The sequence below is a fragment of the Haliotis asinina genome, chromosome 16, assembly GCF_037392515.1.
Source record: "Haliotis asinina isolate JCU_RB_2024 chromosome 16, JCU_Hal_asi_v2, whole genome shotgun sequence".
Lineage (NCBI taxonomy): Eukaryota > Metazoa > Mollusca > Gastropoda > Lepetellida > Haliotidae > Haliotis > Haliotis asinina.
In genome coordinates, this window is record NC_090295.1 from 14,527,165 (window position 1) to 14,555,129 (window position 27,965).

The window sequence follows — 27,965 nt, forward strand, 5'->3', positions numbered from 1 at the left end:
CCTCACCGCAACAAAAATGGAAAACGAAAGTAGAGTGGGGAAAACCCACTCTTCGTAAATACCCCTGACAAACGCAGTTACACTTCCTTGTTGGGACAAATTTTGTAGCTAGGTAAGTTCTCTTTACTATCAATCTGTCTACAACAGGTAGGCAAACACAGTCTTAAAGACTGAAACAATAAGGTAGTGTTTACTGTACAGTCTTACGTCGAACAGTTTGAGAAAGAAAGGTAGATATACCGTTCCATACGGTCCTATATGGAACTGTTCGCAATTGCTTTGTGTGTGTCACACTGATAGCGATACCACCACGAACCGATGCTGAACTGATGCTTTCAAGATATTTAATTGTTGTTGTACAAAACTTACGGCAAGGTATAGTCAACGAAAACTAGCCCTCACTTCACAGTGACGGAAACCTGCCTTTGTTCTAAATATAGAATTTCGGCGACGATGAAATCTTTCTACTCCATGCTGACCTCGGAATGAAATGTTTTAAAAAAGTGCTGTTTAGCTGATAGTAAATCAACATTTAGCGTGTTAATAATGTTGGTATCATTTGGATTCTCTGTGAAAATGTTTTATTTGCAAATATTGATTACTTAATGCGCGTCCCGGGTTGCTAAAGGCCTATTCTACCCCGGGGCCTTCACGGATCTGTTTTAAGAAACCCATGAGTGATAGATACAAGATTGACAAAAAACAAGATATTTTTCTGAAAGTGAAAACGTTAAATTCTGTCAAAAGTGCATCTTGCATCTTGCTCTTGTAGACCAGTAGTACACTCCCAGCCATCGGTGTAACACCATATCAAACTTCTCAAGCAAATATGTACTACGGCAGATAACATCTAAGTGTCATTTCATCCACCATGTGCTAGTCATTTTTCATATTTACTGTATAATTAATGTTGTTTGCGACAAAATATTTTAATTCACTTGACATCTTCCTGTCCCAAGTGAGCTCTCAGGGAAATGATGTACAACATCGACACTGTCCTGAAATAGTCTGTACAGAACAAAACAGACCATACACAGCAAATGAACTTAACTGGCGTACAAGATGTGAGAGGAGATCCAGATCGGACATACAGAATCTGAGGGGAGATCCAGCTCAGATATACAAGATGTGAGGGGAGATCCACCCCAGACATACAAGATGTGAGAGGAGATCCAGAAAAGTCATACAAAATGTGAGATTAGATCCAGCTCAGACATACAAGATGTGAGGGGAGATCCAGCTCAGACGTACAAGATGTGAGGGGAAATCCATCCCAGACATACAAGATGTGAGGGGAGATCCATCCCAGACATACAAGATGTGAGAGAAGATCCATCTCAGACATACAAGATGTGAGAGGAGATCCATCCCAGACATACAAGATGTGAGGGGAGATCCATCCCAGACATACAAGATGTGAGGGGAGATCCATCCCAGACATACAAGATGTGAGGGGAGATCCAGCTCAGACATACAAGATGTGAGGGGAGATCCAGCTCAGACTTACAAGATGTGAGGGGAGATCCATCCCAGACATACAAGATGTCAGACATACAAGATGTGAGAGGAGATCCCTCAGAAATGCAAGATATACGCTGAGCTTAACCTCCACGTCCCGGTGTTCCCTCAAAATACGAAAACCACAAGCTCGCAAGCGGTTGAAATACATACTGGTGGCCAACCTTGCCGATGTGTATGTCTTTTAATATTGAGTGTCATGGAAGCTGTGTGTCCAAATCATGTCTGTTATTTCTCTTAAAAATTTGTTTTCGAAAGTGTATTGGTTCAGCAAGTAATTTCCATGTATTTTTATCTCCAGTGTTTGTGTGAAACAAACCTCAGAACTGGACAAAGATTATAAGACATATTACCCTGGGTCGCCAGTAGTGAATACACAAACATATAGGTTTTCTGGGCATTTTATTAGTAACACAACGAACACATGTGGATTAAACAGATGCTTCTTGCCTTCATTGTGGAATGTGACTTCAAGTGCCAGTATCGCTCTAAACCAGGTTTGTTTGTTTCACGTATGACTTGATATTTTAATTGTAAATTTTAGCGAGGTATTTGAGTATATTTTCATTACCATCATCATCATAATAGTTACAAAGAAAATTAGCCACAAAGTATGCAAACTGTTTGAACAGTCATGTGCAGTTTTAATCCGAAATCTTTCATGAATTCCGTATTGTATTGCACATCGCGTTCCTTCGCTGTAAACGTATGTAATGGTACACCTTGGCAGAGAGCCAACCCGGGATGTAAATGCCTACGTAGACCAGGTAACGCACTGTATGTCACTTATTGAATACTTCGATCATGGGGACAAGTCAATGTTATAATGGGGACTATCGAATTCCCCTAATTAGCTTTAACCACTGCATGGGCTGTGGGAGGAGGTCCGTGGTCATCGGCAATATAAAACTGTCCCCGACCCTTCATAAAAGTATTCTCTCCCTCTTTCTGAGGCAGTGTTTTGGCCCAGTGGTTCAGGCGTTCTCTCGTCTTGCTGAAGATTCTTGCGGATTCGGATTCTGGATGTCCAAGAAATACAACATCCTTGTTAGGTGGTTTTCAGCTATAGCAATGATCAAAGTTTTTGTTTTCTAACTGGTATTTTTCTGTATTGATATTTAAATTAGACTCATGTAACGGCAGTAGTGTACTTAACACTGAAATGCTGTGAAATATAGATTGGTATAGCTTTGCAAACGATAGCTTAGAGCTGTACAGATGAAGCAAAAGTGGCTATGGTTTTCGATATGAAAAAAACGCCAAACTTACTGTGCTTTATCTACATTCGCAAGGACTTTTAACATGTTGAAAACAAGACATGGTATCTATCTACTGTATCACAACTCACAGTACTCACACGATGGAGGAGTCCGGCCATACATAATCATGATAATAAACCATTGTTAACTCTGACAAATCGCCAAATTCCTAAACATTTTCGTTTCAACGGTGGAGTAATATATGTCTACAAATAACCTGACAATAACAATTCTAAGTATCGCGAACCAATTTACGTGGGTATGCTTATTGTACAAACGTGCCATGTTTACACTATGGAGAAATTTGACAAGTTTTTAAAGAAGCAACTTCACGCTCGTCGGACACCATTTTATTTGAAGACATTGAACGTCTAACGATTGTTTTTCGTAACTTAATGTTCGACTCCGTATAAACAGTGCAGTTGTCGCTGAAATGATACCCAGTCTGAAAACAAAATCCCAGTCTCAAGACACCATTAACCTTGATATCAGGGCAACCTGGCTCCTGGCTTTAACCCCCTGGATGCCGAGGTGTTTTTTTTTCAGGCGCACATTTGCGTAAGGTTTGAAAAGTGAACGTTGTGCGAGAATTGCGCTGGCGTGGTCCTGGATCTGCGTACGGCTATAAAGTTACACAGAAATGTAGAATGTCTAATGTGTGACTACTTCAGGGGTTTGCTAAATGTTGTCCAAAACTTTTGTGTGCGTTAAAAACAGTAAATTTCTCCGTTCGTTCTCGTGCACCAATAAAGGCACTCTGCTACGATTTTTTAAATTTGCCGTTCACTTTTCAAACCTTACGAAGATGTGCGCCAGAAAAAAAACAAAACAAACTCGGCATCCAGGGGGTAAAAGGCAATGCAGGGTTATCCGCTTCATAGCTCGGTCAAAGTCATCGTTGATGTTATTGTGAAGGTCATGTTTAGTGTGAAAAATGACTGTAGGGTTCAATCTTGGGAACATCTCCCCGTATTGTCTCCATAAAGGTCAAGGCCGAACAAAGTTTAATGTCTCTTCAAGTGGAGAAGCTGGTTTTATTTCATCGGGAGGCTTTCGTGAAACACTGACAAAGGGCTTGCCACTGTTTTTTAACGATGTACACCTCTTACTTTTACTCTTACTTGCAGGATACTCTTTCTGAGCTTTGACTCGCTGACCTGACAATAATTATGTCAGTGGGCCTCCGTGTCTTACGAGGCCCTGATTGGTCAAGTGAGGAGCGTGATGGAGGTGAAGGTCACCTGGGAACGGTGGTCAGCGTCGGCGGAGAGGGGACGTGCGAGGTTCTGTGGGACAGTGGCAAAAGATGCATGTGCCGGATAGGAAAGTTCGGCAAACACGATCTCAGGATCTTCGACAACGCCACAATTGGTAAGGACACGTGTTGGGAGCATGCTTTTGTATGATAAGGGTGGCTGGAGTCGCCAATATAGTGATTAAATTGTTAGTTCGACACGCCTAAAACCTTAGCATCTCCCCCCTCCAAGCAAAAAAAACAACAAAAAACAAAAAACAAAGAAAAGAAAAAAAAAAGATTAACATGGTGTTAAGAACTGAACTGTGTTTGGCAGGCAGTATTTTCAGCCTCGTTATGATTTCGAAATATTTTTGTCCAGTTTTAAGTGTATCCTTTCTGTTGAAGACTGGACGGGCACAATCTATCTATCTATCTATCTATCTATCTATCTATCTATCTATCTATCTATCTATCTATCTATCTATCTGTTTTTCTATACCGCTGTGTGACATATCAGAAGTATTTCACACGTGCATTGCATTACTCCATTGAATACACTTACCACTATCATTGTTGACACAGAAGCTAAGATAACAAGTAGGCCTATCAAGTGTTTAAGTGTTGGCAGGCTGCCGACATTTTCCATCATGTCTGAAAAAGAAACCTATAGAATGTCGTAATGACATATGTATGAATATGTAAAGGCGGGAATTAATACACTGAAACATTTTCAGTTGAAGGATTTGGTGATTAATTTATCAAGTTTTTTTCGGCTACTTTCCCGTGACAATTACAGATGTCATATGAAAGTTGGCTGTCACCTTTTGAAGTTCTTTCAGTTCTTCAAAGGACATTTTTTTACCCCAAAACAGACGCCATCAAGATATTCGTTAAGATCTACCGGCTTCTGTGACTGCAAGGTGTTTTGATAACAACTCTAGGTGGTTTCCAGATTGCGAGTAGTTTTTGACGATTTTGGTTCATAATATTGTCCAAGAACAAAAAATGCATTTTAAATGATTCAGTAATTGTGTTTTACTGTGTGTCTCTATAATATGCCATTATTTTGTGATCGTACTACAGACGGAACTTTAGATTTGTCCCAGTCATGTTAATGCGTTCAAAAATTGGTAAAACTAAGTTCCTTGTGGTCAACATCGAGCCTCAAACACAGTCTACCGAAATGGACGTCTGGGTTGGAGAATGACATTCGTTGGAATAGTAAGATAAAAATTTGATCAGTGGAGCTGCTCAGAATGTACAATTACACAAGGGCTATCCATAAATTTATGAAGACAGGTTGAAGAACTGTTCATTGTTGTAACTGTAGTAGCATATATCTCCATATCACGTATTAATACAAAATAATAAATAAACTCGCACTGAAGCACTCGCATGACATCAGTCAGCTCTGATTTCAAAATACAACCGCATTTGATGCGAGAGGAAAGGTCTCATCACGTGATATGCAAATGAGCCAGTCTCAGACGTGAAAATAACATTCATGACCAATTCGTGTTATTCCGGGACAAGATGAATAGCCATCCCCTTGGAGGTTACGTAAAGGGGCGAGTGGTGACGAATGTGGAATGATGTGGAAAATTTCCAAGCTGCATGCGGCCAGACTAGCACTGCACCAGACTTAGAGCAGGTTTGAGAACGGCCAAAGAGAGATAATCTTGTGTGCCCTTTCCGATGACGAGATTATACTGATGAGAATTACCTCCCTCGGGGAAGACCATAAGTATCGCGGTATTGCTATTGGTCACACTTACGGGTCAATTATTGGTTGCACTAACACAGTTATGTTGTACAAATGCCAAACATTAAGGGTCTGTTTGGTTGGTGAATTTGCATGTTGTCCGGAATTTTATTATGCCTAACAAAATAGTAATTAAATTCTCTGCTATTTATCATAAACCAATAGAAGCACTGTGCCACGATTTTTTTTATATACACACATGCAGGTGTTGCCAATGGTATTATACTGAATAAACACATGCAGGTGTTCCTCGCCTTATGTATTGAGTACATGTATACACATACAGGTGTACCCCACTATATATATTGAGTTAACACATGCAAGTGTTCCCATCATATGTATTGAGTATACACATGGGTATGTATTCCCCACTGTATATATTTAGTATACACATGCAGGTGTTCCCTTCCCTATAAATTGAATTGGGTATACTCATGCAGGTGTTCCCTTCTGTATATACTGAATTGGGTAGACACATGCAGGCGTTCCCTTCCGTATATACTGAATTGAATATACACATGCAGGTGTTCCCTTCCATATATACTGAATTGGGTATACACATGCAGGTGTTCCCTTCCGTATATACTGAATTGAATATACACATGCAGGTGTTCCCTTCCATTATAATATACTGAATTGGGTATACACATGCAGGTGTTCCCTTCCGTATATACTGAATTGAATATACACATGCAGGTGTTCCCTTCCGTATATACTGAATTGAATATACACATGCAGGTGTTCCCTTCCGTATATACTGAATTGGGTATACACATGCAGGTGTTCCCTTCCGTATATACTGAATTGGGTATACACATGCAAGCGTTCCCTTCCGTATATACTGAATTGAATATACACATGCAGGTGTTCCCTTCCGTATATACTGAATTGGGTATACACATGCAGGTGTTCCCCACTGTATATATTGAGTATGCCCTGTGATGCATACTTGTGTATGTGTTCCCTACCATGTGTATCAAGTATATATACTGAACAAAATGGGTGATATTGGTATGTTTATTTCTGATATTTTGTCAGTATGTAAATGAATAAATACATCATGATTCATAATTTCAAAATGTACAAATATCCCTAACTATTTTTGTCCAGTATAGGTAGGCGCTGATTCATTAATACTTGCTGTGTTCATGTCTGTATTTCCAGGAGTTCGCCACAGTGATGTGTTCTGTGATGGATGCGAGACTAAGGGTATCGCTGGGATGCGATGGACTTGTGCACAGTGCAAGCGTTGCAACCTGTGTGCGTTGTGCTACGTCACGGACAAACATGACCTATCACATGAGTTCCTGAGATATGACACACCGTCCTCTGAAGGGTATGTTGCTTTCACTTAAACTGGAATTGATGAGTATCTGTGAAAAATGACAACAGCACCCAGTCCATTCCCAGTGGCAATTTATCCATTCTTACTTCTTTCCCGTATACCTGCCATAAATATGATGAAGATTCATTATAAACTGTATCGAACACAATAAAAACTCCTTGGCTTTGACTTGATTATAATGCATAACATTTCCTCCTTAACAGCTCACTGATTGAAATCAGTTCACAATAAAGTCATTTACATAATTTAATTTGACCGATTACTTTTGGTGACATAAACTTCTTAAGACTCAGTATTCAGTGTCATCTCTCACTCTACCATTGACATGTCATGCATAATTAATGTTACTGAATGCATCACTATTACCAGAGTGAAGGTCAAGAAGCGGTCTGCAAGTCTGAAGATCCGGGCAATGGGGTTGTTCCCAGGGGCACAGGTCATGCGAGGACCCGACTGGAACAGTGATAACATAGATGGTATGTTGATATGCTACACTGACAGGGCACCATGGAAAATGTGCCTTTCATACTGTGGCAGAGAACACACAACATGCATTATTGATTTTACAACTTGTAACATGGACCATTAATCCAGTAATAGAGAATATGTAGCATGCACTCTTCACTCACTTGCTGAGCGACTACCAATGTTTTGCAGATGAAAATCAACAGAAGGGAGATTACTCTAAAAGTGTTTTTTCCTGTCATCTGGAAAATGTATCAATGGCTACAAAATGTTTGGTATCCGTGCCTCAAGCAATGATGTATTTGGTAATGTACTGTAAATCATTAAATTTTTGCGAGCATGATATTTTTGCGAAAACTGCGAATGACTTGAGCTCGCAAAAATATCATGACACAGTTTGCTGGTAGAATGCAATGAATAATCAGCAAACAATCTGTCTTGTCTTCGCTTTATTGTTCACCAGTAAATATATTTAACAACAGATCTAGACAATACATATATTAAGCAATGACAACAACGCCGGGAATGACTAATTACTAGCATTACTCATACTCACATGTCACATGTCAAACAGTGGATACCTGAACAAAAGTTACTCAGTCATTATGTCCGATAGTCCAGACAGGCGCCATCCACGCAACACACATTTCTTAGAGGCTGTTTGAAAGGCCGAGACCATCCAGCGGGCGTGGATAGGTTTCATGACACTTATTTGGAGATCAACAGCTTCGCTGACACTGACTAAGCTAGTCCTTCATCAGTGCCAATTTATTAGAGTCATTTAATTTAATTTAATCCCTTTGAACTGTTTTAAGCTTATCTGGCCTATGCAGCAAGTGTTGTTTTTAGGAAAACATCACTGATTGCATACATGCGGAAGTACTTCACTGAATGGTGTTCAAGATTAGCGGCAAACTTTAATATGTGATTGGATTTACTTCAGATAAAACTTTCAGATGCCAGTAAGCTTTGAAACTGTCAAACTAAACTACTAGTATATTTTGAGAATTAGACAAGTCGCGAAAATATTATTATGCAAAAATTTCACGATTTATAGTATTTAACTCATGGCACACTCTTGACTAGTGAACAATTTAATATGTAGATAGAGCATTGATCTTGTGGCACTGGGAACACATAGCATGCATTTTTGTTATTACAACTTCTAACATGGACCATCAATCCAGTATCAGAACACACAAAATACAACATGTGCCATCCAACAAAACAGCGAACATTGTGTTTGAAGAAACACCCCTTTATGGAGTAGATGTCACTTGCTGTATATGAGTTGAGTTAGTGAGTGAATCAGGTTTAATGCCCCTTTTAGCAATACACATCATAAGTAACTCCCTGCTGTGATTTCCATGGGGTGTTAAACTTTAACTGCTTTGAGTGGCATGGTTAGAAGTTGGTGATTCAGATAAGGACAAGTTTCATTTATGAATAAAGAAGTTGTTCTTCCATAAAGTTTGTCCTTTCTGTGTCAGCTATTGTAATATGAATTTGTTGACAGGTGGAGCAGATAAAGTAGGACAGATCATCAGCCTCCCCAACAGTGTCTTGACCCCAACAACACGCAACATGGTCAAGGTGAAGTGGTCGAACGGCGAAGTGAGTAATCATCGTGTGGGCTATCAAGGGAAGGTGGACTTGCAGTACACAGACGAGAGCCCAGGGACCTATTACTACAAAGAACACCTGCCTTGTCTAGGTGTGTCACGCTAGCCTTGTCTACCTGTCACATGACCGTGTCTACCTGTTACGCTTGCCCTGTCTGAGAGTCACATTAGTTGCCCTTTGAAGTGATCATAATGATCTCATCAACCCTGTCTTGATGGTTCCAGTAACTGTCGAAGTGACACAGGAGCCTGTCTTGATGGTACCAGTAGCTGTGTAGGTGACCCAATGGCCCTGTCTTGGTAGTACCAGTAACTGTCCATGTGACCCAATAGCCTTGTCTTGATGGTACCATTAGCTGTTTAGGTCACCCAATAGCCCTTCCTTGATGGTACAGTAGCAGTTTAGGTGACCCAATAGCTCTGTCCTATGGTAGCAGTAGCTGCCTATGTGACCCAATAGCCCTTTCTTAATGGTACAAGCAACTGGTCCAGGTGACCTATTAGCCCTGTCTTGATGGTACCAGCAACTAGGTGACCCAACAACCTTGTCTTGATGGAACCTGTAGCTGTCTATGTGAACCAATAGCCCTGTCTTAATGGTACAAGCAACTGTCTAGGTGACCTACATTTAGCCCTGTCTTGATGGTCCCCAGTGTTCACAATGGTTTTTCAAAGTAACAGGACACTTGATCGTGTAGGTTTCAGATGTCCGTCTGACCCACCGAAAATTCACAGCACCCACAGAATTAAGTTAAAGAAACATTTCAGATTTAACATTTCTTATAACTGGCACTGAAATTATTAACATTATATTATAACAAACATAAGATTTATAAACAGCAAACAAGTGTCACATGCCACAACTAACAACTTCACCTAAAGACATTGTGAAATATTCCGTCAGGCACTGGGGCTGATTTCTATCTGACCACTGGTGAATCTGCCAGAGGGTCAGACACTATTCGTGAACACTGGGTCTCATTTTCTCTCATGGTGCCCAACATGGTGTTGTCTTGGTTGTCCATTAGCTCTGGAGTTGTACCACAAACTTGGTGCCATTAGTCCTGTCAAGATGATCCCTGTCTAGAAGATCACAAACACCCAGTCTGGGTGGTCCCATAACCTCTCTGTCCCTGTAAGCCTTGCATTACTTGTCACATGAACCTGGGTCATCATGATAGGTAGACAGGTTCCATCATCATTGTGTTTTTTGAACATATTTGAAGATGCAGACAGTGCCCAGCAGACTCCAGCCAAGCAGCCAGAGGTTCTCCAAGTAGGAGACAAGGTGTACATACACGTTCCTGCCGCCTCCTTGAAGGCTCTACAGAGTGACCGGTCAGGTTGGACATCAGGGATGGCTAATGTAAGTGGACACTAATCAAAGTCGACCCCCTTCTACAGACTGTATATTTAATCCTCTAAATTTGGCTGATCTACAGTAATATATTGTACATTGTATTGCATTGAATGATTTGTTTTGTTTGAACTGTATTAATTTTTTGTCCCAGTGTATTGGCAAGGTTGGGATCCTGAAGGGGTTTGCTCCATCTGGGGATGCTACCGTGGAGTTTGGGGGCATGCGGTTCAGATTCACTCCTGAAGCGCTGAGAAAAGTAGGTTACAAACTGTCCCCAATATGATGCTATTTTTCTATATAGTTCCATATTCTGTTGTTTAATGACACTGACACTCATGACAATGGAATATTGAACTCATCCATGAGTAATTAGGCTATGTGGTCAGACAAGGATGCCCTACAAGTATGATCCTTGGCAAATTCACAATTACATTGACAAAAACTGTAGAAATTTGCACATTGAACTATGATCTTTTCAGGAATTTCATTTCATCAATGAATGATTGATTAGTATCCAAGAGAAAAACTGCAGTTCAATCTTCACATCCTCAACAATTTGAATAATGCTCATCCTTGTAAATACAACATTTAACAGCTCTGACCCGTAATGGTGACAGTGATCCATGGCAATGCCAAATCTAATCGATGGTTTCAGACAATATTTATATAATTTTAAAGAATTCCTAACAGCAAACACTTCATCTGTGTGCAATTTGTTTTTTGTTCATTTTGCAACATTTTTTCAAACTTGGTCTGTAAATTTGCATTGAACCAAGTTATACATGATGAACACTTGTCTAGTTGCTCCCTGTTGTTACAAGCATGGTTTGATGCATATTGGCATGTCTCACTTAGTAACAGTGTTTAAATGTCCAGTAGTTATATAAACCCAACCCTGTTACTATATAAAAGGATTGTAACAGTTTTGGGTCAATATTTGTGTTTAGAATTGGTTGAAATCACAATACCAACCTGCAATCATACAATATGATTGGTTAGCAAGTTTGTTTAGATTTTCCTCTTCAAGTTGTTATGCAGGTAAATATGAAGAAAAAAACATTTGGTACTCTGATGGTTTTGTTTTATGAATAATCTGTGTAAATTGTATTTGTAAATTGTATTACACATCCAGTGTAAAATGATGCAGCTTGCTACTTAAAGTGATGAGATATATATCATAAACCTCCTGGAATAAAGATATATTTAGTCATGACTTTTCAGTAAGTGAAAAGTGAAGCACTGAGACCATTCTTTGAATATTAATTACTTAATCCTAACACCACAAGTCTACGCACCTATGTGTCTTTTTAACACTGTTTCTAAGCAAGATGCGACACAGTGGGTTCACGGATGTGTAGTCTCACCCAGAATCACCAGGTTCTTGAATTTCCTGAATTTAAAACTATTTCTTACATATACTTGTGATGCTGTTATTGCAGATTCCAAACTTGAAAGTAGGCGATGTTGTCAAGTTGATTAGTGAGGAAGATAGGATCAAGACTCTTCAAGAGGGCCATGGGGGTTGGACTTCAGACCTGAAGAAGGTCAGTAATCTGTCACAGTGACACACATTTTACCCAAAAAAAGAATTTTAATATGAAATATTTTAAATGGTTTACATGCATGTGATCAGACACAAATTGTATTGGGAGCAAAATGCATTGTCAAATGAGCTTAGTTTGAGATTGTGGGTTTTAGTGCTACTTACTAACTCAACTCATTGAGGTAGAGCAGCCAAGGTTGATGCAGAATGCAACGATCTCTGGACACAAACTTTACTATTTACTCAAATTTTAAATTGAGTGTGACAATTTGAAAAAGCTGAAATTTTAAGCTCAACTGCATTTTAAAAATAAATTATCCCAAACAACTTCAGTAATCTATCTCTGAAACTCAAATTGTCAACTATTATTAAGTTTGATACTCAATTTCAGTTTATTCTTGGAAATGCTTTTTCTCAAATTTGATGGAAAACTGTGACTTAAGTTAAAGCTCAGACTTTGTTTGTCCCAAGAAATCGACCTGGTGCAGGCAGCATGAGTTGCCTCATTTTCTAAGGTTGAGACAGCAGAATTGGGCACAGCGGACATCTGTGATTGTGGGTTCAAATCCAGGTTTGTCCTGGTTCTGTTTTGGGTTTGTCAGCACCAGAACATTCAGTGTTTGTGTTAACCCGTGTTTTTCACGCAAAAATGATAATAGAGCCATGCAAGAAATATTTTGCGTGCATGTTTTGGATGCATAGATTCTGATCTAAGTAAATGCGTAGTTGTGAAGAAACATCTTTGCATGGGAAACCTAAATAACATACATAATCATCTTACTTTCAGGTCTTGGGAAAGAGTGGAAAAATCGTAAAGGTCGATGACGACGGAGATGTTTTGCTGGCGTTTGGCAAGAAGACATTCCTGTTGAACCCCGCTTGCTGTGTACCTGCTCCAGGGGAGAAAGTTTTTGAACTAGTGGAACCAACATCCTCTCCCACATCTTCAGGGTCAGGAGTCACTGGTAGGGGAGGCTGCGTGTGTCAGTTGGTCGCCACTAAGTAATTAAAATAGAATGATATGATAAAATATGTATTATTGCCAGTTTTCCTAGATCATTATTTGTTACATGGAAATACAGTTTAACATGACTGTGGCCTTTAATTTAAATCTTTGTGTTGTAGATGTACATGCTGATCTCTTGAAGCTGATGGCAGCAATGATGATGAAGGATGTGAGGGAACATTTGGCAGCAGACCCAGATCTCCTGTATCAGGCCATTGGGAAAGGAGATGTTGGAATGGTCAGGTCTATTGTCAGCAAGGCTCCCAAAATGGTAAGATTCTGAAGACATGCTGATCGTGCCCTCAGACACTTTTGTCAGTCTTTCACATGTGTGATTGCCATGGTCACAATGGTCTAAAGACCTTCCTCATCATTTGCTGCTTGGCCAAAGGAAGTTATGTGTAACTTTGGCAGTCTATATGTTTTAATCATTCTTTCTTATGAAAAATGCTTTGTTTTTTCAGTTAGAAGAGGCTGAATCTAATGAAATGATTTTGCATAAATTTTAACAATTTTTAGTTTATGAAAAATCTTGTGAGCTTACTTGGGAAAAATGCTTTTTAAAACATTAGGTGATATGTTATTAAAAAATGTCCCATTCTAGTAGAATCATAACACTTCCTGAAATCCACTTTCAGCTTAATGTCAAACACAAGGGTGTGACCCCACTAATTCTGGCAGCCCATGATGGTCAGCTAGAGGTTGTGAGGGCGCTGCTGGACTTGGGAGCAGACACTAGCCCTACAGATGGGAAGGGACATACTGCCCTACATGCTGCTCTCATAGGGTACGTTGGGATTGTGTGGGAGTTGGGGTGGGGATGGTGGATCAGTCCTACAGACGGGAAGTGGCATACTGCATTACATACTACTTTCATTGGGTAGGTGGGGATTGTGGATCAGTGAGAAGGGTTAAGGAAGGCTTATGGATCAGTGAGAAGGGTTATATCCATTGTGAAAGGATCAGAGGACAGTCTCAGCCAAATAATCCAAGCTATTTGGTTTGGAAGTTCAATGCTCTCATTGGGTAGGTGGGGATTGTGTAGGGGTGGGAGAACAGCCTACAGCTGGGAAGTGACATACTGCCCTACATGCTACTGTCATTGGGTAGGTGGGGATTGTGTAGGGGTGGGAGAACAGCCTACAGCTGGGAAGTGACATACTGCCCTACATGCTACTGTCATTGGGTAGGTGGGGATTGTGTAGGGGTGGGAGAACAGCCTACAGCTGGGAAGTGACATACTGCCCTACATGCTACTGTCATTGGGTAGGTGGGGATTGTGTGTGTGGGTGTGTGGGTGTGTGGGTGTGTGGGTGTGGGTGTGTGGGGGTGGGGTGGGGTGGGGCTGCTGATGGGATACCAGCCTACAGATGGGAAAGGACATTATGCCTTACATGATGCATGAGCATAAAGCCAACTGGTTCATTGACTGTGAGCCTAATAAGTATCTTACATGGTATCCAAAACCATGATAAGTTTTGTTTTTAACATTGTAGGGGATGGCTATTTCTTTTCTTGAGTGTTACGGAAGTCGTTCTTATGGATCCGTAAGAAGGGTTAAGGAAGTCTTGTGGATCAGTGGGAAGGGTTAAGGAAGGCTTATGGATCAGTGAGAAGGGTTATATCCATTGTGAAAGGATCAGAGGACAGTCTCAGCCAAATAATCCAAGCTATTTGGTTTGGAAGTTCAGTGTGTCTCATCTGGGTATCATATAGCATTCTAGCAACAACCGCCATCCATGAACACTATGCTGCAGTGAGGTAGCTGAATCGTTTACTCGTCACTAGTCATACTGAAGACCCAGGTTTGATTCCCCTTCATAAGTACAATGTGTCACACAACTTTCTGTTGTCAACTGCCATGTTATTGCTGGAATTTTGATAAGAATTGGTTTTAACAATTAAACTCACGTCTGATCACATACTTCTCTAATGGAATGCTAGTGGATGAGGCATTTAACATCTCCCTGTCTTCATTATTCAGAAAGAAGGAGAAAACAGCACAGCTGCTGTTGGAGAAAGGTGTCAGTGTACAAGGGGGTAATCACCAGAACAGAACCGCTCTTCACTTCGCTGCCTTTGCCAATCTTCCCCATGTCATGATGGAACTCATAAAGAAAGGCTGCAACGTCAATGCAAAGGTAAGACTGACAGGAGACCAAACCAAGTTTCCACAAATAATGTCTTCCACTGGTTCTTGCTGATTCACGAGGATCTGGGTTTTATTGGTCTTGGAATTAGTGGTCAGGTTTGCTGACATTTGTCTGACACATGCCATAATGTTGCATAATGTTCATTCCTGGATTGTCTCATTATTGACAGAAAGAAGGCTCTTAACTGCCTCTGTGACATAAATACTTAAGTCGGTATTTGCATTTGAAAAAGCCAACATTTTGAAGTTATCATCCAGACATTTGATTTTCACAGAATGTATTTTGAAAATGAATTAATTGGAATTTAATAAATTAATTTAAATTTCAGGATGCAGCTGGTGACACAGCTCTCCATGATGCCATTCAGAAGGGGAACAGGGAGGCCGTTGACATTCTCATGAGAGCCACCAAGATTGACCTCCGCATTCCCAACAACAAAGGATTCAATCCATTGCAGTTTGCTGCCTTCACTGGAAATACCAGGTGAATTATGTGCTTGGAAAAGATTGTGCATCATCTGAACAAAAATAACAATTGCTTGCCTTTTATGAACCAGTAGTTTCAGTATTGAAGCCAACTGTTACACACCTGATGTGTCTGACTGGGTTCATTACTGAAATGTCAACCTTCTATCATCAACCGTCCTCTCCATCACCTTTACATTACAGGGTCATACCCCTCTCAGTCCACTTCACATCGGGGTCACATCCTCTCAGTCAATTTCACCTCATAAAGTCTCATCCTCTCAGTCCACTTCACATCGGGGTCACATCCTCTCAGTCAGCTTCACTTCAAAAGGTCACATCCTCTCAGTCAGCTTCAAATCATAGGCTCACATCCTCTCAGTCAGCTTCATCATCATAGGGTCACATCCTCTCAGTCAGCTCCACATCATAGGGTCTCATCCTCTCAGTCAGCTTCACATCATAGGGTCAAATCCTCTCAGTCAGCTTCATCATCATAAGGTCACATCCTCGCAGTCAGCTTCATCATCATAGGGTCTCATCCTCTCAGTCAGCTTCACATCATGGGGTCACATCCTCTCAGTCCACTTCACATCATAGGGTCACATCCTCTCAGTCAGCTTCATCATCATAGGGTCACATCCTCTCAGTCAGCTTCATCATCATAAGGTCACATCCTCTCAGCTTCATCATCATAGGGTCACATCCTCTCAGCTTCATCATCATAAGGTCACATCCTCTCAGCTTCATCATCATAGGGTCACATCCTCTCAGTCAGCGTCATCATCATAGGGTCACATTCTCTGTCCACTTCACATCAGGGTCACATCCTCTCAGTCAGCTTCATCATCATAGTGTCACACATCCTCTCAGTCAGCTTCACTTTGGGGTCACATCCTCTCAGTCAGCTTCACATCATAGGGTTACATCCTCTCAGTCAGCTTCATCATCATAGGGTCACATCCCCTCAGTTCACTTCACATCATTGCCACATCCTCTCAGTCCACTTCACAACATAGGGTCACATCCTCTCGGTCAGCTTCACATCAGGGTTACATCCTCTCAGTCAGCTTCACATCGGGGTCACATCCTCTCAGTCAGCTGTGTGCAGAGACATTCGCAGTTGACAAGCAAAGGGATGTAACTCTTCAACACGTATCCTCTCTTATTTAGGATAGTTCAACTTAATTCAATGTGTTCACTGCAAATAGACCCTATTGCTGGTCCATGTCCCCTGAAGCTATACTTTTCTGTTTCAGCGCCACACAGGCCATTTTGAAGAGAGACGCGGGCGTTGTAAATCTTCAGAAGGGTGAGGACAGGTTTGCCGCCCTGCATATTGCTGCCATCAATGACCATGTGGAATGTGCCAGACTTCTTATTGACATGGTAGGCTTTTGAAGGCTGACCATTATGTTAATTTGAATGACTTTTGACATGACTGACCCACACATTTCATTGATTTGGTTGGCATTTGAAAATTGGCAAGACTTGTAAGTGATGTGGTAGAAGTTTGAAGCCTGACATGGTGGTTGGAATAATACATTCTCTTCCAACTCAGGTTACTCCTGTCATGTGTTTCTCTGTAACTTCAGTTCTAGTATGACCCTTTCATGATGCAAGTGCTCTGGATAAGTGATTGCTTGCAGTGTGATTTAGTTCTGCTGTCAGCGACGCTATTTAAAAGTGATCATCAGTCTCTGTAATTTCTGTATGCTGCAGGAAAACTAGATCGAACCTCTTCCCTAGCATGATGCGCAAACATTTCGTCTAGACAGAACCCAGTAATGTAATGGTCGATGAATGGTGTCTCCACCCCAATGGATAAGCTAGTCATTAAATGTCATAAGTGTCACATCAACAAAACATCTTGTTGACGGATTCCTGCACTTTATATTGTGCTGGTTTATGCTTTTCAATTAAACATGAAATACAGAACCTATCCTTTGCACATTGATCAGCTAACTCCATGGCGGACGCCATATTGGGTCTAAGTCCATGTAATGTGTGATCATATTGGATAGAAATAAGGGAGGTAATTTGTGTTCTGATTTTTGGTGGCTAGGGGCTTTTACAAGAACTGGGAAATATGACCAGATTAGAACAAAGGTTAGGCAGGTAGATAAGACAGGAGTAACCTCTGTGGGAAGAGAAGGGGAATAATGATGATCAGACTGTTACTGAGATGAAGGGCCTTCACTGACACCTGCAGCTTAGGCTATGACCTTCCATGGAAGGCCTTTATTGACACCTGCAGCTTAGGCTTTGACCTTCCATGGAAGGCTTTTATGGACTGACCAGCTTGTTACTGATGTGGAAAGCCTTATTTAGTTGAATGTTGATATTTCATAAACAGGATGGCCGTCTGTAATTTTGGGATAATCCCACATGTAAGGCTAGTGACAAATGCAAGACTGTTTGGGCCAACATTTCTTAACTTTCACTGAGGACTTTTGGTATTTTTTAATGTTCATTACTTATCAATATGAAAGCTATCCAGGACCTACCAGTGTTATCCATGACTGATCACTGATATATTCTGTCTGTACTGCGTCATGTCGACCTAAAGCTGATAGGCAATCAGTGTGTAAACTACAGTGTGTGAAATAGCCAGTAATACCCAGGCTAGTGAAAATCCACTGTCACTGGCCGGACTGACTAGTGAAGTTTCATGGGGTCATTTTGTAAATATGCCACTCCCTCTGATATGGCCTGCTACAAATGGTCATCATATTAGCAACAAAATGTGAAACACGTGTCTCAGTAAATTTTTTTGCAAGCAGTGGTGGTATGTTGTAGTAACTTTAAGGAATAGCCAGCTCGATTGTCTAGCAAAGTTTGGAAACTATTTCGCACTCTAGTCAAATATGTTCTAAACTGTGATTTACAGGTTCAGACTATTGACTGGAGTGGTGGGGTAGCCCAGAGGGTTAAGCGTCCGCTCATCATGCTAAAAACCTGGGTTCAATTCCCCACATGGGTACAATGTGTGCAGCCCATTTTCGGTCTCCCATGCCATGATATTGCTGAAATATTGGTATAAGCAGTGTAAAACTCAACTCACTCACTCACTTTTGACTCAGCTCACTCTTATCCAGTGGACTGTATTGTGAGAGTTTCTCAAGCATGCCATTACACCTGTGATCAGAAGGCTTAGTAATGATCCTGGGTTTGAATCCCGGTTTGCACAGATTACGTTTCGAGGTTTTCATCAACATACCCATGCAAAACAATGCATCACTTCGTCCTACATTAAGCTTGTAGGTCAGGGGCAGATCCACCTGTGCAGGTGTCGAAATATCAAGAATTATCATAGCCGTGGTCAAGTCACCTCGATAACTGATAACCAGTACACTCTGTGTGTTGATAGGGGAAAGCCAATGTGAATATCAAAGGTGCCAATGGATCTACCGCCCTCCACCTGGCGTGTCATGAAGCTCTATACAGGACAGCAGAGTTGCTCTTGGAGAAAGGTACTACGATCACACTGTGCTTCAGGTTGTCCTACATCGATCCTATACTGAAAGCCATAAAAATGCAAGTGGTATTCGTTGTCCTGGAACTTACAAGACTTCTTTTGAAGGTTTTTTCCTCTGATACAGAGGATGTAGGGATAAAAGACTGATATTCTTGCTCATTTCGAGTTTGAGTCCCAGAGCATTCCTCTTTTATAAACTTTGATGCTTAAAACTGAACCTTTGACATTTCTCGTACACACAAGGCCCCCAGGCCCTATTAAAGCACAAGGAATTGTGAAACTGAATCACGTTAAGAAAATGCAATGCTTGACACAAGACGACAAGAATCAGGTTCTTGCGATGGTTTGGTGTTTCTTCAGATGTGATGATTGTCAGGCACTGTAATGTGCATCCATACACCATTGGTCATACAACTCAGACAATGTTTTTGGGCATCCGGAAGTGTAGCATTGTCCGCCGCCTGGCACACCACCTTTAATGACAGCTCGACATTAGCGCAATATCTGAGTCCTACACTTCCAAAATTGGTTCAAAACAGCTGCTGATACTGCAAAGAGGACAATTGGGATAAGACAATGTCATGTCATTGCCAAAACAGTGCGAAGATGCCTTAGTGTAGGCTTAACGTACCCTTTGCAAATGGACGTAAAAGGATTTATTGAACATGGTGTTTTTGAACATGGTCATTTTGGAAGGGATGGTGCCATGACCAAGAACAAGTGCTGAATTGACACTGACCCATCAACATCATTGTTAGACCATCCCACATCTGTTTCTGAGAAATCTGTCTTCCAGTGCCCGGGTGACTGTCTTGCCGTGCATGGTGGACACATGCGATGTTGACTAGAAGTGACCCCTCCTTTGTTTGATGCCGTTGCAGGGTCACTGATGTTCATTTTCCAAATAAGTTATCCACAGATGTTTATGTAAAACATGTCTACCAGTTACATCTATATATGTTGACTTTTGTATGAGTAAAGAAAGTACAAATGTCAAATTGCGTTTTATGGCTTTCTGTATAGAACATGTTATCGCTGATAATACGCTATCCCTTTATTATACTATAGAAAGAACTCATAATTGGACAATCGAAATCCATTCCTGTTCACTGTTGATTTCAGTGCCTCAGACTAATGTGATCTGTTGCCAAATTTTATTCCCCTAGAGTAACATCTGATTCATATCATCATGTGCACATTGTCCTTGTCTTTGTGGTGATTAGGTGGGGTAGCGTTGTGGTTAAAGTGTCGGCTCATCAGGCTGAAGACACGGGTTACAATATGTGAAGCCCATCTCTAGCGTCCCCTGCCATGATATTGCTTGAATATTGCTGAAAGTAGAGTAAAATCAAACTTGCTTATTTACTATCTGGTGAATCCATGTCAGAATATCTGTGTGTGTTGTTAAGTAGTCAGATGTCAGGCCCCGACTCACTTGACCAAATGTCATCGAGATGATGGTATATCCATACTGACTGAGTCGTGAATCATCATTCACTCACTAGTTTGACTTCCTATTCTTCTCATGTCTACCATGTTCATGCTGATGTAGGTGCTGACCCCAATGTGAAGGATGAAAGTGGCAACACGGCTTTACACATCACCTTGGGAGCAGACAAATCTACAGAAGGCAGCACGGAGCATCGTTTGGTTAGAATATGCTCAACTTGTTCAGGCTTATATATGTGTAAAGGTGGAATTGTCTGTTCCAGTGAGCGATCACATCACTACAACTGCAGGGTGTCCATGTTAAAAGATAGTAGTTGGAGCTATTTGATCACTTTACTTTGATTACACGATGCCATTTTTATTAAGTGGCCAAATGCAACATATGTCATACTTGGGATTTCACTTCCTCAGTGCAAATTCTAGTACTTTTTTGGTTGAGTCCCATCCGGGATTCGAACTCGCACCCTCAGAGTCAGGCACCTAATCACCAGCACACAAAGTCAGCTGCCTAGCCCGCTAGTCTAGCGGGGGAAGTCGCGGTGGCTGAGCGAATTTTGGGAATTTTGTTCAGAAGCTAGATCATAGTCATAATGTTAAGCATATTATATAGCTTTGAATCTTATTTCCTTCCTATTGTGAATGAGTAAGGTAACTTCACAAGGCATTGCTGTTATGTTCTAATTCATGGTTTGTGAGAAGAATGTGTTTTCTTAGCAGGAAATATATTTACAAATTGGTAATGAACATGCAAAATATTTTTTGTCTGTTTTTATTATTTTGGGGCGTGAAAAACTCAGGTTTCTGCATTAAAGCAAACACTAATACAGGAAGTAAATGTTCCCATATCAAAGTCCAAAGCTTGTTGCGCTTCAGTTGGCTGCACTGCTTGGACTGACAGCACGTAGTGACGATGAGGCACGAGTGAAGCTGGCTTGTCTGCTGCTGCAGAAGAGAGCCATCGTGGATGCCAAGAACAACAGGGGCGCCACACCACTGGAGGTTGCCAAGAGTCCCACAGTTCGTCAGGCAGTGCAACTGTTTATCAGACAGAAGTGAGACCATACTAAAGTTGATATAAACTTATATGACACAGTTATGGGTTTGAATCAGATTAACTGAGAACGTTATCATTTTCTGTTCACCATATACCTTTGCTCAATGGTATGGAAACCCTGTACTTCTTGGTTTTCACCTGTTGGGGTTCTAAAGATATGAACCCTGTACTTATCTCACCAAAGGGGTTCTCGATAAGATTGCATAGGTCCCTACACTTGAGTCTCAAGTTGGGTTCTGGAGAAGAACAGGCCCCTGCATCCCATACTCGTGTCTCCAGTAGGTTTCTGGGGAAGAACAGGCCCCTGCATCCCATACTCCTGTCTCCAGTAGGTTTCTGGGGAAGAACAGGCCCCTGCATCCCATGCTTGTGTCTCCAGAAGGGTTCTGGGGAAGAACAGGCCCCTGCATCCCATGATCGTGTCTCCAGTAGGTTTCTGGGGAAACCTAGGCCCCTGCATCCCATGCTCGTGTCTCCAGTAGGGTTCTGGGAAAGAACAGGCCCCTGCATTCCATTCTTCTGTCTCAAGTAGGGTTGTAGGGTTGTAGGGTTGTAGCGAAGAACAGCCCCCTGCATCCCATGCTTGTGTCTCCAGTTGGGTTCAGGAGGATTCTACAGGAAAAACAGGTCCCTGCATCCCACGCTCGTGTCTCCAGTAGGGTTCTGGGAAAGATCGGTCCCCATGCCCAATGGCTACCTCCCTGTTGAGGTTGTGGGTAAGAATAAGTTCCCATACCCCAGTCCAGTATCCCTGTTTGGAGTTCAAGGGCAGAAGTTGTCCCTGTCCCTGTTGTCCCTCCTGGCATGTACAGATCTTCGTGAGACTTGTGTCACTTGTAGGGTTCATGGACAAAATAGGGAGAACTGATGCAAGATTAGGTTCTTAGTATCCCAGCTTAAAGAGGTGATAAGAAAACAACAAGTGTTTAGATTGCTTGATGTAACTAATTTGCTTGTCAACCAAACCAGATGACATGGATAATTGCCCATTCTGTCAAGCACTTGTTTGTCTGGTCTAATATGGCTGACATGTGTAGAATATTGCCAAATGTCACATGGGACACTAAATCACACACTCAGTATTATTACTTATTACAAGAGACTTAGTTTGACTATTTGTACTTTAGCTATAAAATATTATGGTAACCTTTAGGAAATGTTTTTACACTGTAATGGTATAATAATGCACATGAACATTGAAAATTATACAAGTCAAACTGTTAATAGTTGTACCATCTTCCAGTCAGGGTTCTATCCAGCGTTCCAGCCCCTCCAACCAACAAGGGCTGGGAGCAAGGATCCGGATGGGCAGTACCATGTTTGATATGCATCTCCCGTGTGCTAAGTGCATGAACAAGATGGCGGACATAACTCTGATACCATGTGGACACAAAGTCCTGTGTCGACAGTGTTGCCTGATTACAGAGATATGTCCTCTCTGTGAGAAGCACATTGAACGCAGACTTGCTAAAAGAGGTACGTAGAAACTTCGCATAAGTTGGCATTGCTTGGATGTCACCAAGCAACAAGATGAACTGTTTCTAATCTCAGTAATGGTTCCACAGTGAGAGTCAACTATATTTTATTTGTTCGACATATTTGTTTCTATTTATCCATGCGGACAGTTTGAGAAAATGATTCAAGGATTTTAAGGGGGAGAATTTTATTTGTGGATACTGTCAGAAACCATGATGACTGAAAACCATATGTAATTCATTGTATGATCCCCAGGGTGTTGGGATTGATAGTACAATGTGCCACTGAGTCTGACATCTAATGATAAAGGGATTAAACATCAGTGCCTTGAGCATGTACGAGTTGCATGGATAAATGGATGCATGAGAATGATGCACCATTGCAGAAACTTGCGGCAAAGTTGCAGAAAAAGTGTGGTCGATGTGGAAATAGTGCGGAAAATATGCGGTTCTATTAAAAGCAGCACTCTTCCTGCATCCAGCCACATCTAACTTTGCGGAACATGTCTTTTCTCAACTTAGGTATTTTTCTGATGCGGCTTTCAACAATTTCACTTCAACTGTAAACTCTGCTCATTTTTACCTGGCATGTAATGCAGGGGGATAAAGTCGATGCTTCGTCTGTCTGTCTGTCCATCTGTCCGCCCGTCCTCCATCCATCTGTCCATCCATCCGTCCGTAATCATTTTGTTTCTGGAGCAGAACTCAGAAACCGGTCAATATTTTTAGATCAAACTTGATAGATATAATAATCTCAACCTATAGTTGTGCCTTTTGCTATTTACAGAGTTTTGGCATTTTTATTTTTTTTTTGTTTTTCCATGGAAAGGTGGGGTTGGCTTCGTTTCTGGAGAAGAACTCAAAAACTGTTCTATATTTTTCTGCAAAACTTGGTAGTTATATCAATCAGAACCTGAAGTGGAGCCTTTTGGTGTTTACAGGTTTTTGTGATTCATTATTTCCTCGGTTTCCATGGAAACGTTTCGGACTTAGTCTCAAAAGTGAGAGGTGTGTTTCGTTTCCTCAGCACATTGCACATCCCAAAAACTTTGTAATGTCTGTCAGCAAATGTTGTTAGATATGTGTGGCAGATCCCAAAGTGGTGCCGTTTGCTCTTTACAGGTTTTTGTGATTTATTATTTTCTGTTTCCATGGAAATGTTTCGAACTTTGTCTCAAAATGGAGGGATGGCATTTTTATTTTTTTGTTTTTCCATGGAACGTTTTGGTGTTAGTCTAGTGAATGGTGGGGTTGGCTTTGTTCCTGGAGCAGAACTCAAAAACCGTTCAATATCTTTCTGCAAAACATTAGTCAGAACCTAAAGTGGTGCCATTTTGTACTTACAGGTTTTTGTGATATATTATTTTCTCGGTTTCCATGGAAATGATTTGGACTTTGTCTCAAAAGTGAGAGGTGTGTTTAGTTTGCAGAGCACATCTCAAAAAGTTCCTAATATCTGTTTGCAAAACTTGGTAGATATATGTGGCAGATGTTTCGGACTTTGTATCAAAATGGAGGGATGGGCTGCTTTTCCGGAGCAGAACTCAAAAACTTCTAAATATCTATCTGCAAAACTTGGCAGATATGTAGTGGAGACCCTAAGTGGTGCCTTTTGCTATTTACAGATTTTTGTGATTTATCATTTTCTGGGTTTTCATAGAAACGTTTCGGAGTTCGTCTCAAAATGGAGGGATGGGCTGCGTTTCCGGAGCAGAACTCAAACACTTCTAAATATCTTTCTGCAAAACTTGGCAGATATGTAAGGGAGACCCTAAAGTGGTGCCTTTTGCTATTTAGAGATTTTTGTGATTTATCATTTTCCCAGTTTCAATGGAAACAATTCTGACTTAGATATTGAATAGTTTTCGAGTTGTGCTCCAGAAACAAAGCCCATCCCTCCAATTTGAGACTAAGTAAAGTTTCCAAAGCTGATGTTCATAAGTTATTGTCACTTTAAAAGACACTTGTATTTCAAAACAGAATGCACAATCCAAACTATAGTCACATGATTCAGTCTTAGGTGACATGAACATTAAACACAAATCTAACAGAAGGGAAACCATATAGAGTATTTACATAACAGTAGGCCTGTTTGAAAATGCACAATAGCACTCCAAGTTAATAGTGTGAGTGTAGATACAACATTTACAAGATCTTAGCTACCAGTGTATATTCAATGAACCTTGTATAATAACAAAGTTCATATTTGCATTGTGCCTAAATCCAAAAAGGCACATATCACAGGCTTGCTTGAAAAAGACAGTCTTCAGCTCACTTTGAAATTTCTCAAAATCATTGATTTGGTCAGTGTTTGATAGTTCATTTCAAAGTGTGTGCTCTAATATTATAAATAGCCTATAATAATAATACTAATAAAATTAGTACAAAATGTGCCATAGTTGTTGCTTGATAGATACTGTTACAGGTACATGTGCTGTATAAATTCTGTGTAACCTGCACTTTAAACACATTTACCATATATTTAAATAATAACCTAGTGCCAAATAATGTGAAACAGTTTAGCTCCACACATTTTTATTTCCACATTATAGGAAATAAAACATCCATTAATACTTTAAGAACATGGTTCTCACTGAGTGTTTGCCATTTCAGAGCGCGCTGAACTTGATCCACCCTGCCAAGTTCAGTGAAACACCTTGGATTGACGAGGATAGAGTTGATCCTCTATTCAGATTGTCCATACACGATACAGATGAAGCAAACTGTCCATAATTTTGTCCATAATTGTAGTTATTTCTCTATGGGATTTTCGATTTATCATCTAGTGTAGAAATTTGCTTGTTTGGCATTTATCTATTTTGCCATGTTGATAGTAGCTGTAAAAACAGGTGATAATGCCTCCTTCACCCAGACTTTGTTAACTGTATGTATGGTTGAGGAGGATGTTCATGGCACCCAAGAATGCCATCAGTACTCATCACATGATATTTGTTGTTGGGATTTTGGAATTTCAGTATTAGTGTTTTAATGTTTTTACGTGTCTGTATTGCAAGGTTGTGTGTCTTACAACTGCTTATATCATGGTTTTACTGATTATGTGTTACCACATATAATATGTATTAGTCTCCATTATTCATTGTGATCCATTAAATATAATCATATATTCATATTTTCTAAACCAAATAAATCCACCAATAGTCCACAAGTGTGATGACAAGGGCCAGTGCTCATTACGGCAACTCAAAATACATGAGGTGTTTTGCATGTCACAGAAGGTCAAAGGTCATATGTGCTCATCTAAATTAATCATGGAAAACATGAAAATACAGGTGTACCTTTATTCTTTTTCAGAATTTCACCCACAGTGCAATACAAAGCTTGTGAAGAAACCAGGAAGAGAATAAAGGAAACACTTGTACTTAACTGGTGTTCCCTTATTCCTTTCCTTGAGTATATATACTGCATTAAAATAGTCAGGGATATATATAAATTTTGAAATTATGAATAATGATGTATTCATTCATTGACCTACTGATAAAATGCCAATGATTAAAATATCCCGTACTTATTTTGTCCAGTATAATATTGCCATTACTGAACATCATAAATTATGAAATCAAGTTTGATATTATTCAGATGAAAAAAATGGACAATATACATGTCCGACATGATGACCATATGTCATGATGGCCTATCCTTGTACAAGGGAGATAACTCTTCTGTATTTTATTTACTCTCTATTTCAGATGAGACACCTTATTCATATGTATGTTCAGAAATACACTGCACCAATGCCAGTAACTGTATAACGTCAAGCTTTCCACATCTGCTTTAGTTTTAGGAAATGTTATGGTTTAAATGATACATCTTGAGTGTTAAAAGTTTGTAGGATGTTGGCGTCTGTATTTGGCCTGAGAAAACACAGTCCTAAGCTTCAATGGTCTTTTTTTTATTATTTATCAAATTTACCAGAGAGATAATCCTGTCTAAAACAACATCTTCATTATCCAACAGTCTATATCATCCAGGATCTACCAAAACCTAGATAGCCGTCTAGACTGACTACGTGAACAACGTAAAAAACCACCCTTTCACTTACTGGACGCGGGTTGCCACCTCATAAAGTTGAATTAAGAATGGCCGTAAACTTTCAAGTAACTATGATACAAACATACCTGTGTATATATTTATGATATGTTGATGAAAATGTGAACGACCGACCATGTGATTGTCAAGATTCATTTTAGTGTCGAAACTACTGTGTACTGGGTACTAGTCTGGGTTTTTGAAACCACTGTTGCTGGGTGCCAGTTTGGGTGTCAGAAGGACGTTATTGAGTGTGACATGTGATGTGACTAGAGACAACCGTTGTATATTAAGTGGGATATGTTTATGTATGTAGGAAGTATATGAAATGGAACTAACTGCTCATGTTAAGCTATGTGAGAACTATCTATGAGATGGTGTTACCTTAAGGTTTTATATCTGGTATGTTTCACATCTGCCTTACGTTCTGCTGTCTGTTGAGACTAGAGGCTCCAATAAGAGGTCACCATTTGATCATGTGGTATACGTTTGTCCCCAATGCAGGCACGATGGAGCACGTGAATTTCCAAACGGCAAACTAGATGGAACTAATGACAGTTACGGCCGTTTCAGAAAGGTACTTTTCTGTGGATATTCGGACAGGTAACGTTTAGTTGAACTGTTGTCTACTTCCACATGTGTATCTCCATGTGTTCAGACATAAAGTAGATGGCATCGCTGTATGTTATTTTTGTCTTCATTGTATCTTTTTTCACAACTTACATGCA

The 27,965-nt window shown here is 40.4% G+C and overlaps 1 protein-coding gene across 1 annotated transcript; it reads left to right on the forward strand.

The window, feature by feature from the left end:
* The first annotated feature begins 72 nt into the window (after nt 1-72).
* On the forward strand, nt 73-27,916 carry LOC137267591 (E3 ubiquitin-protein ligase MIB2-like). The gene is made up of 19 exons (XM_067802082.1): nt 73-112; nt 3,905-4,148; nt 6,941-7,112; nt 7,491-7,597; nt 9,103-9,300; nt 10,435-10,574; nt 10,720-10,824; nt 12,008-12,112; nt 12,899-13,076; nt 13,237-13,388; nt 13,756-13,904; nt 15,102-15,258; nt 15,599-15,753; nt 16,994-17,123; nt 19,105-19,207; nt 20,765-20,862; nt 21,535-21,713; nt 22,959-23,191; nt 25,804-27,916. The coding sequence occupies exons 2-19, from the start codon at nt 3,947-3,949 to the stop codon at nt 25,839-25,841; spliced, it is 2,601 nt and encodes an 866-aa protein (XP_067658183.1). The 5' UTR covers nt 73-112; nt 3,905-3,946; the 3' UTR covers nt 25,842-27,916.
* The last annotated feature ends 49 nt before the right edge of the window (nt 27,917-27,965 follow it).

What these genes read in the sequence shown, in the direction of transcription:
- LOC137267591 (XM_067802082.1), top strand. Translation starts at nt 3,947, where the DNA reads ATGTCAGTGGGCCTCCGTGTCTTACGAGGCCCTGATTGGTCAAGTGAG. An exon ending in GGACTTCAGACCTGAAGAAG is followed by an intron (nt 12,113 to 12,898) that starts GTCAGTAATCTG and finishes TCTTACTTTCAG; the next exon opens with GTCTTGGGAAAGAGTGGAAA. An exon ending in CTACATGCTGCTCTCATAGG is followed by an intron (nt 13,905 to 15,101) that starts GTACGTTGGGAT and finishes TTCATTATTCAG; the next exon opens with AAAGAAGGAGAAAACAGCAC.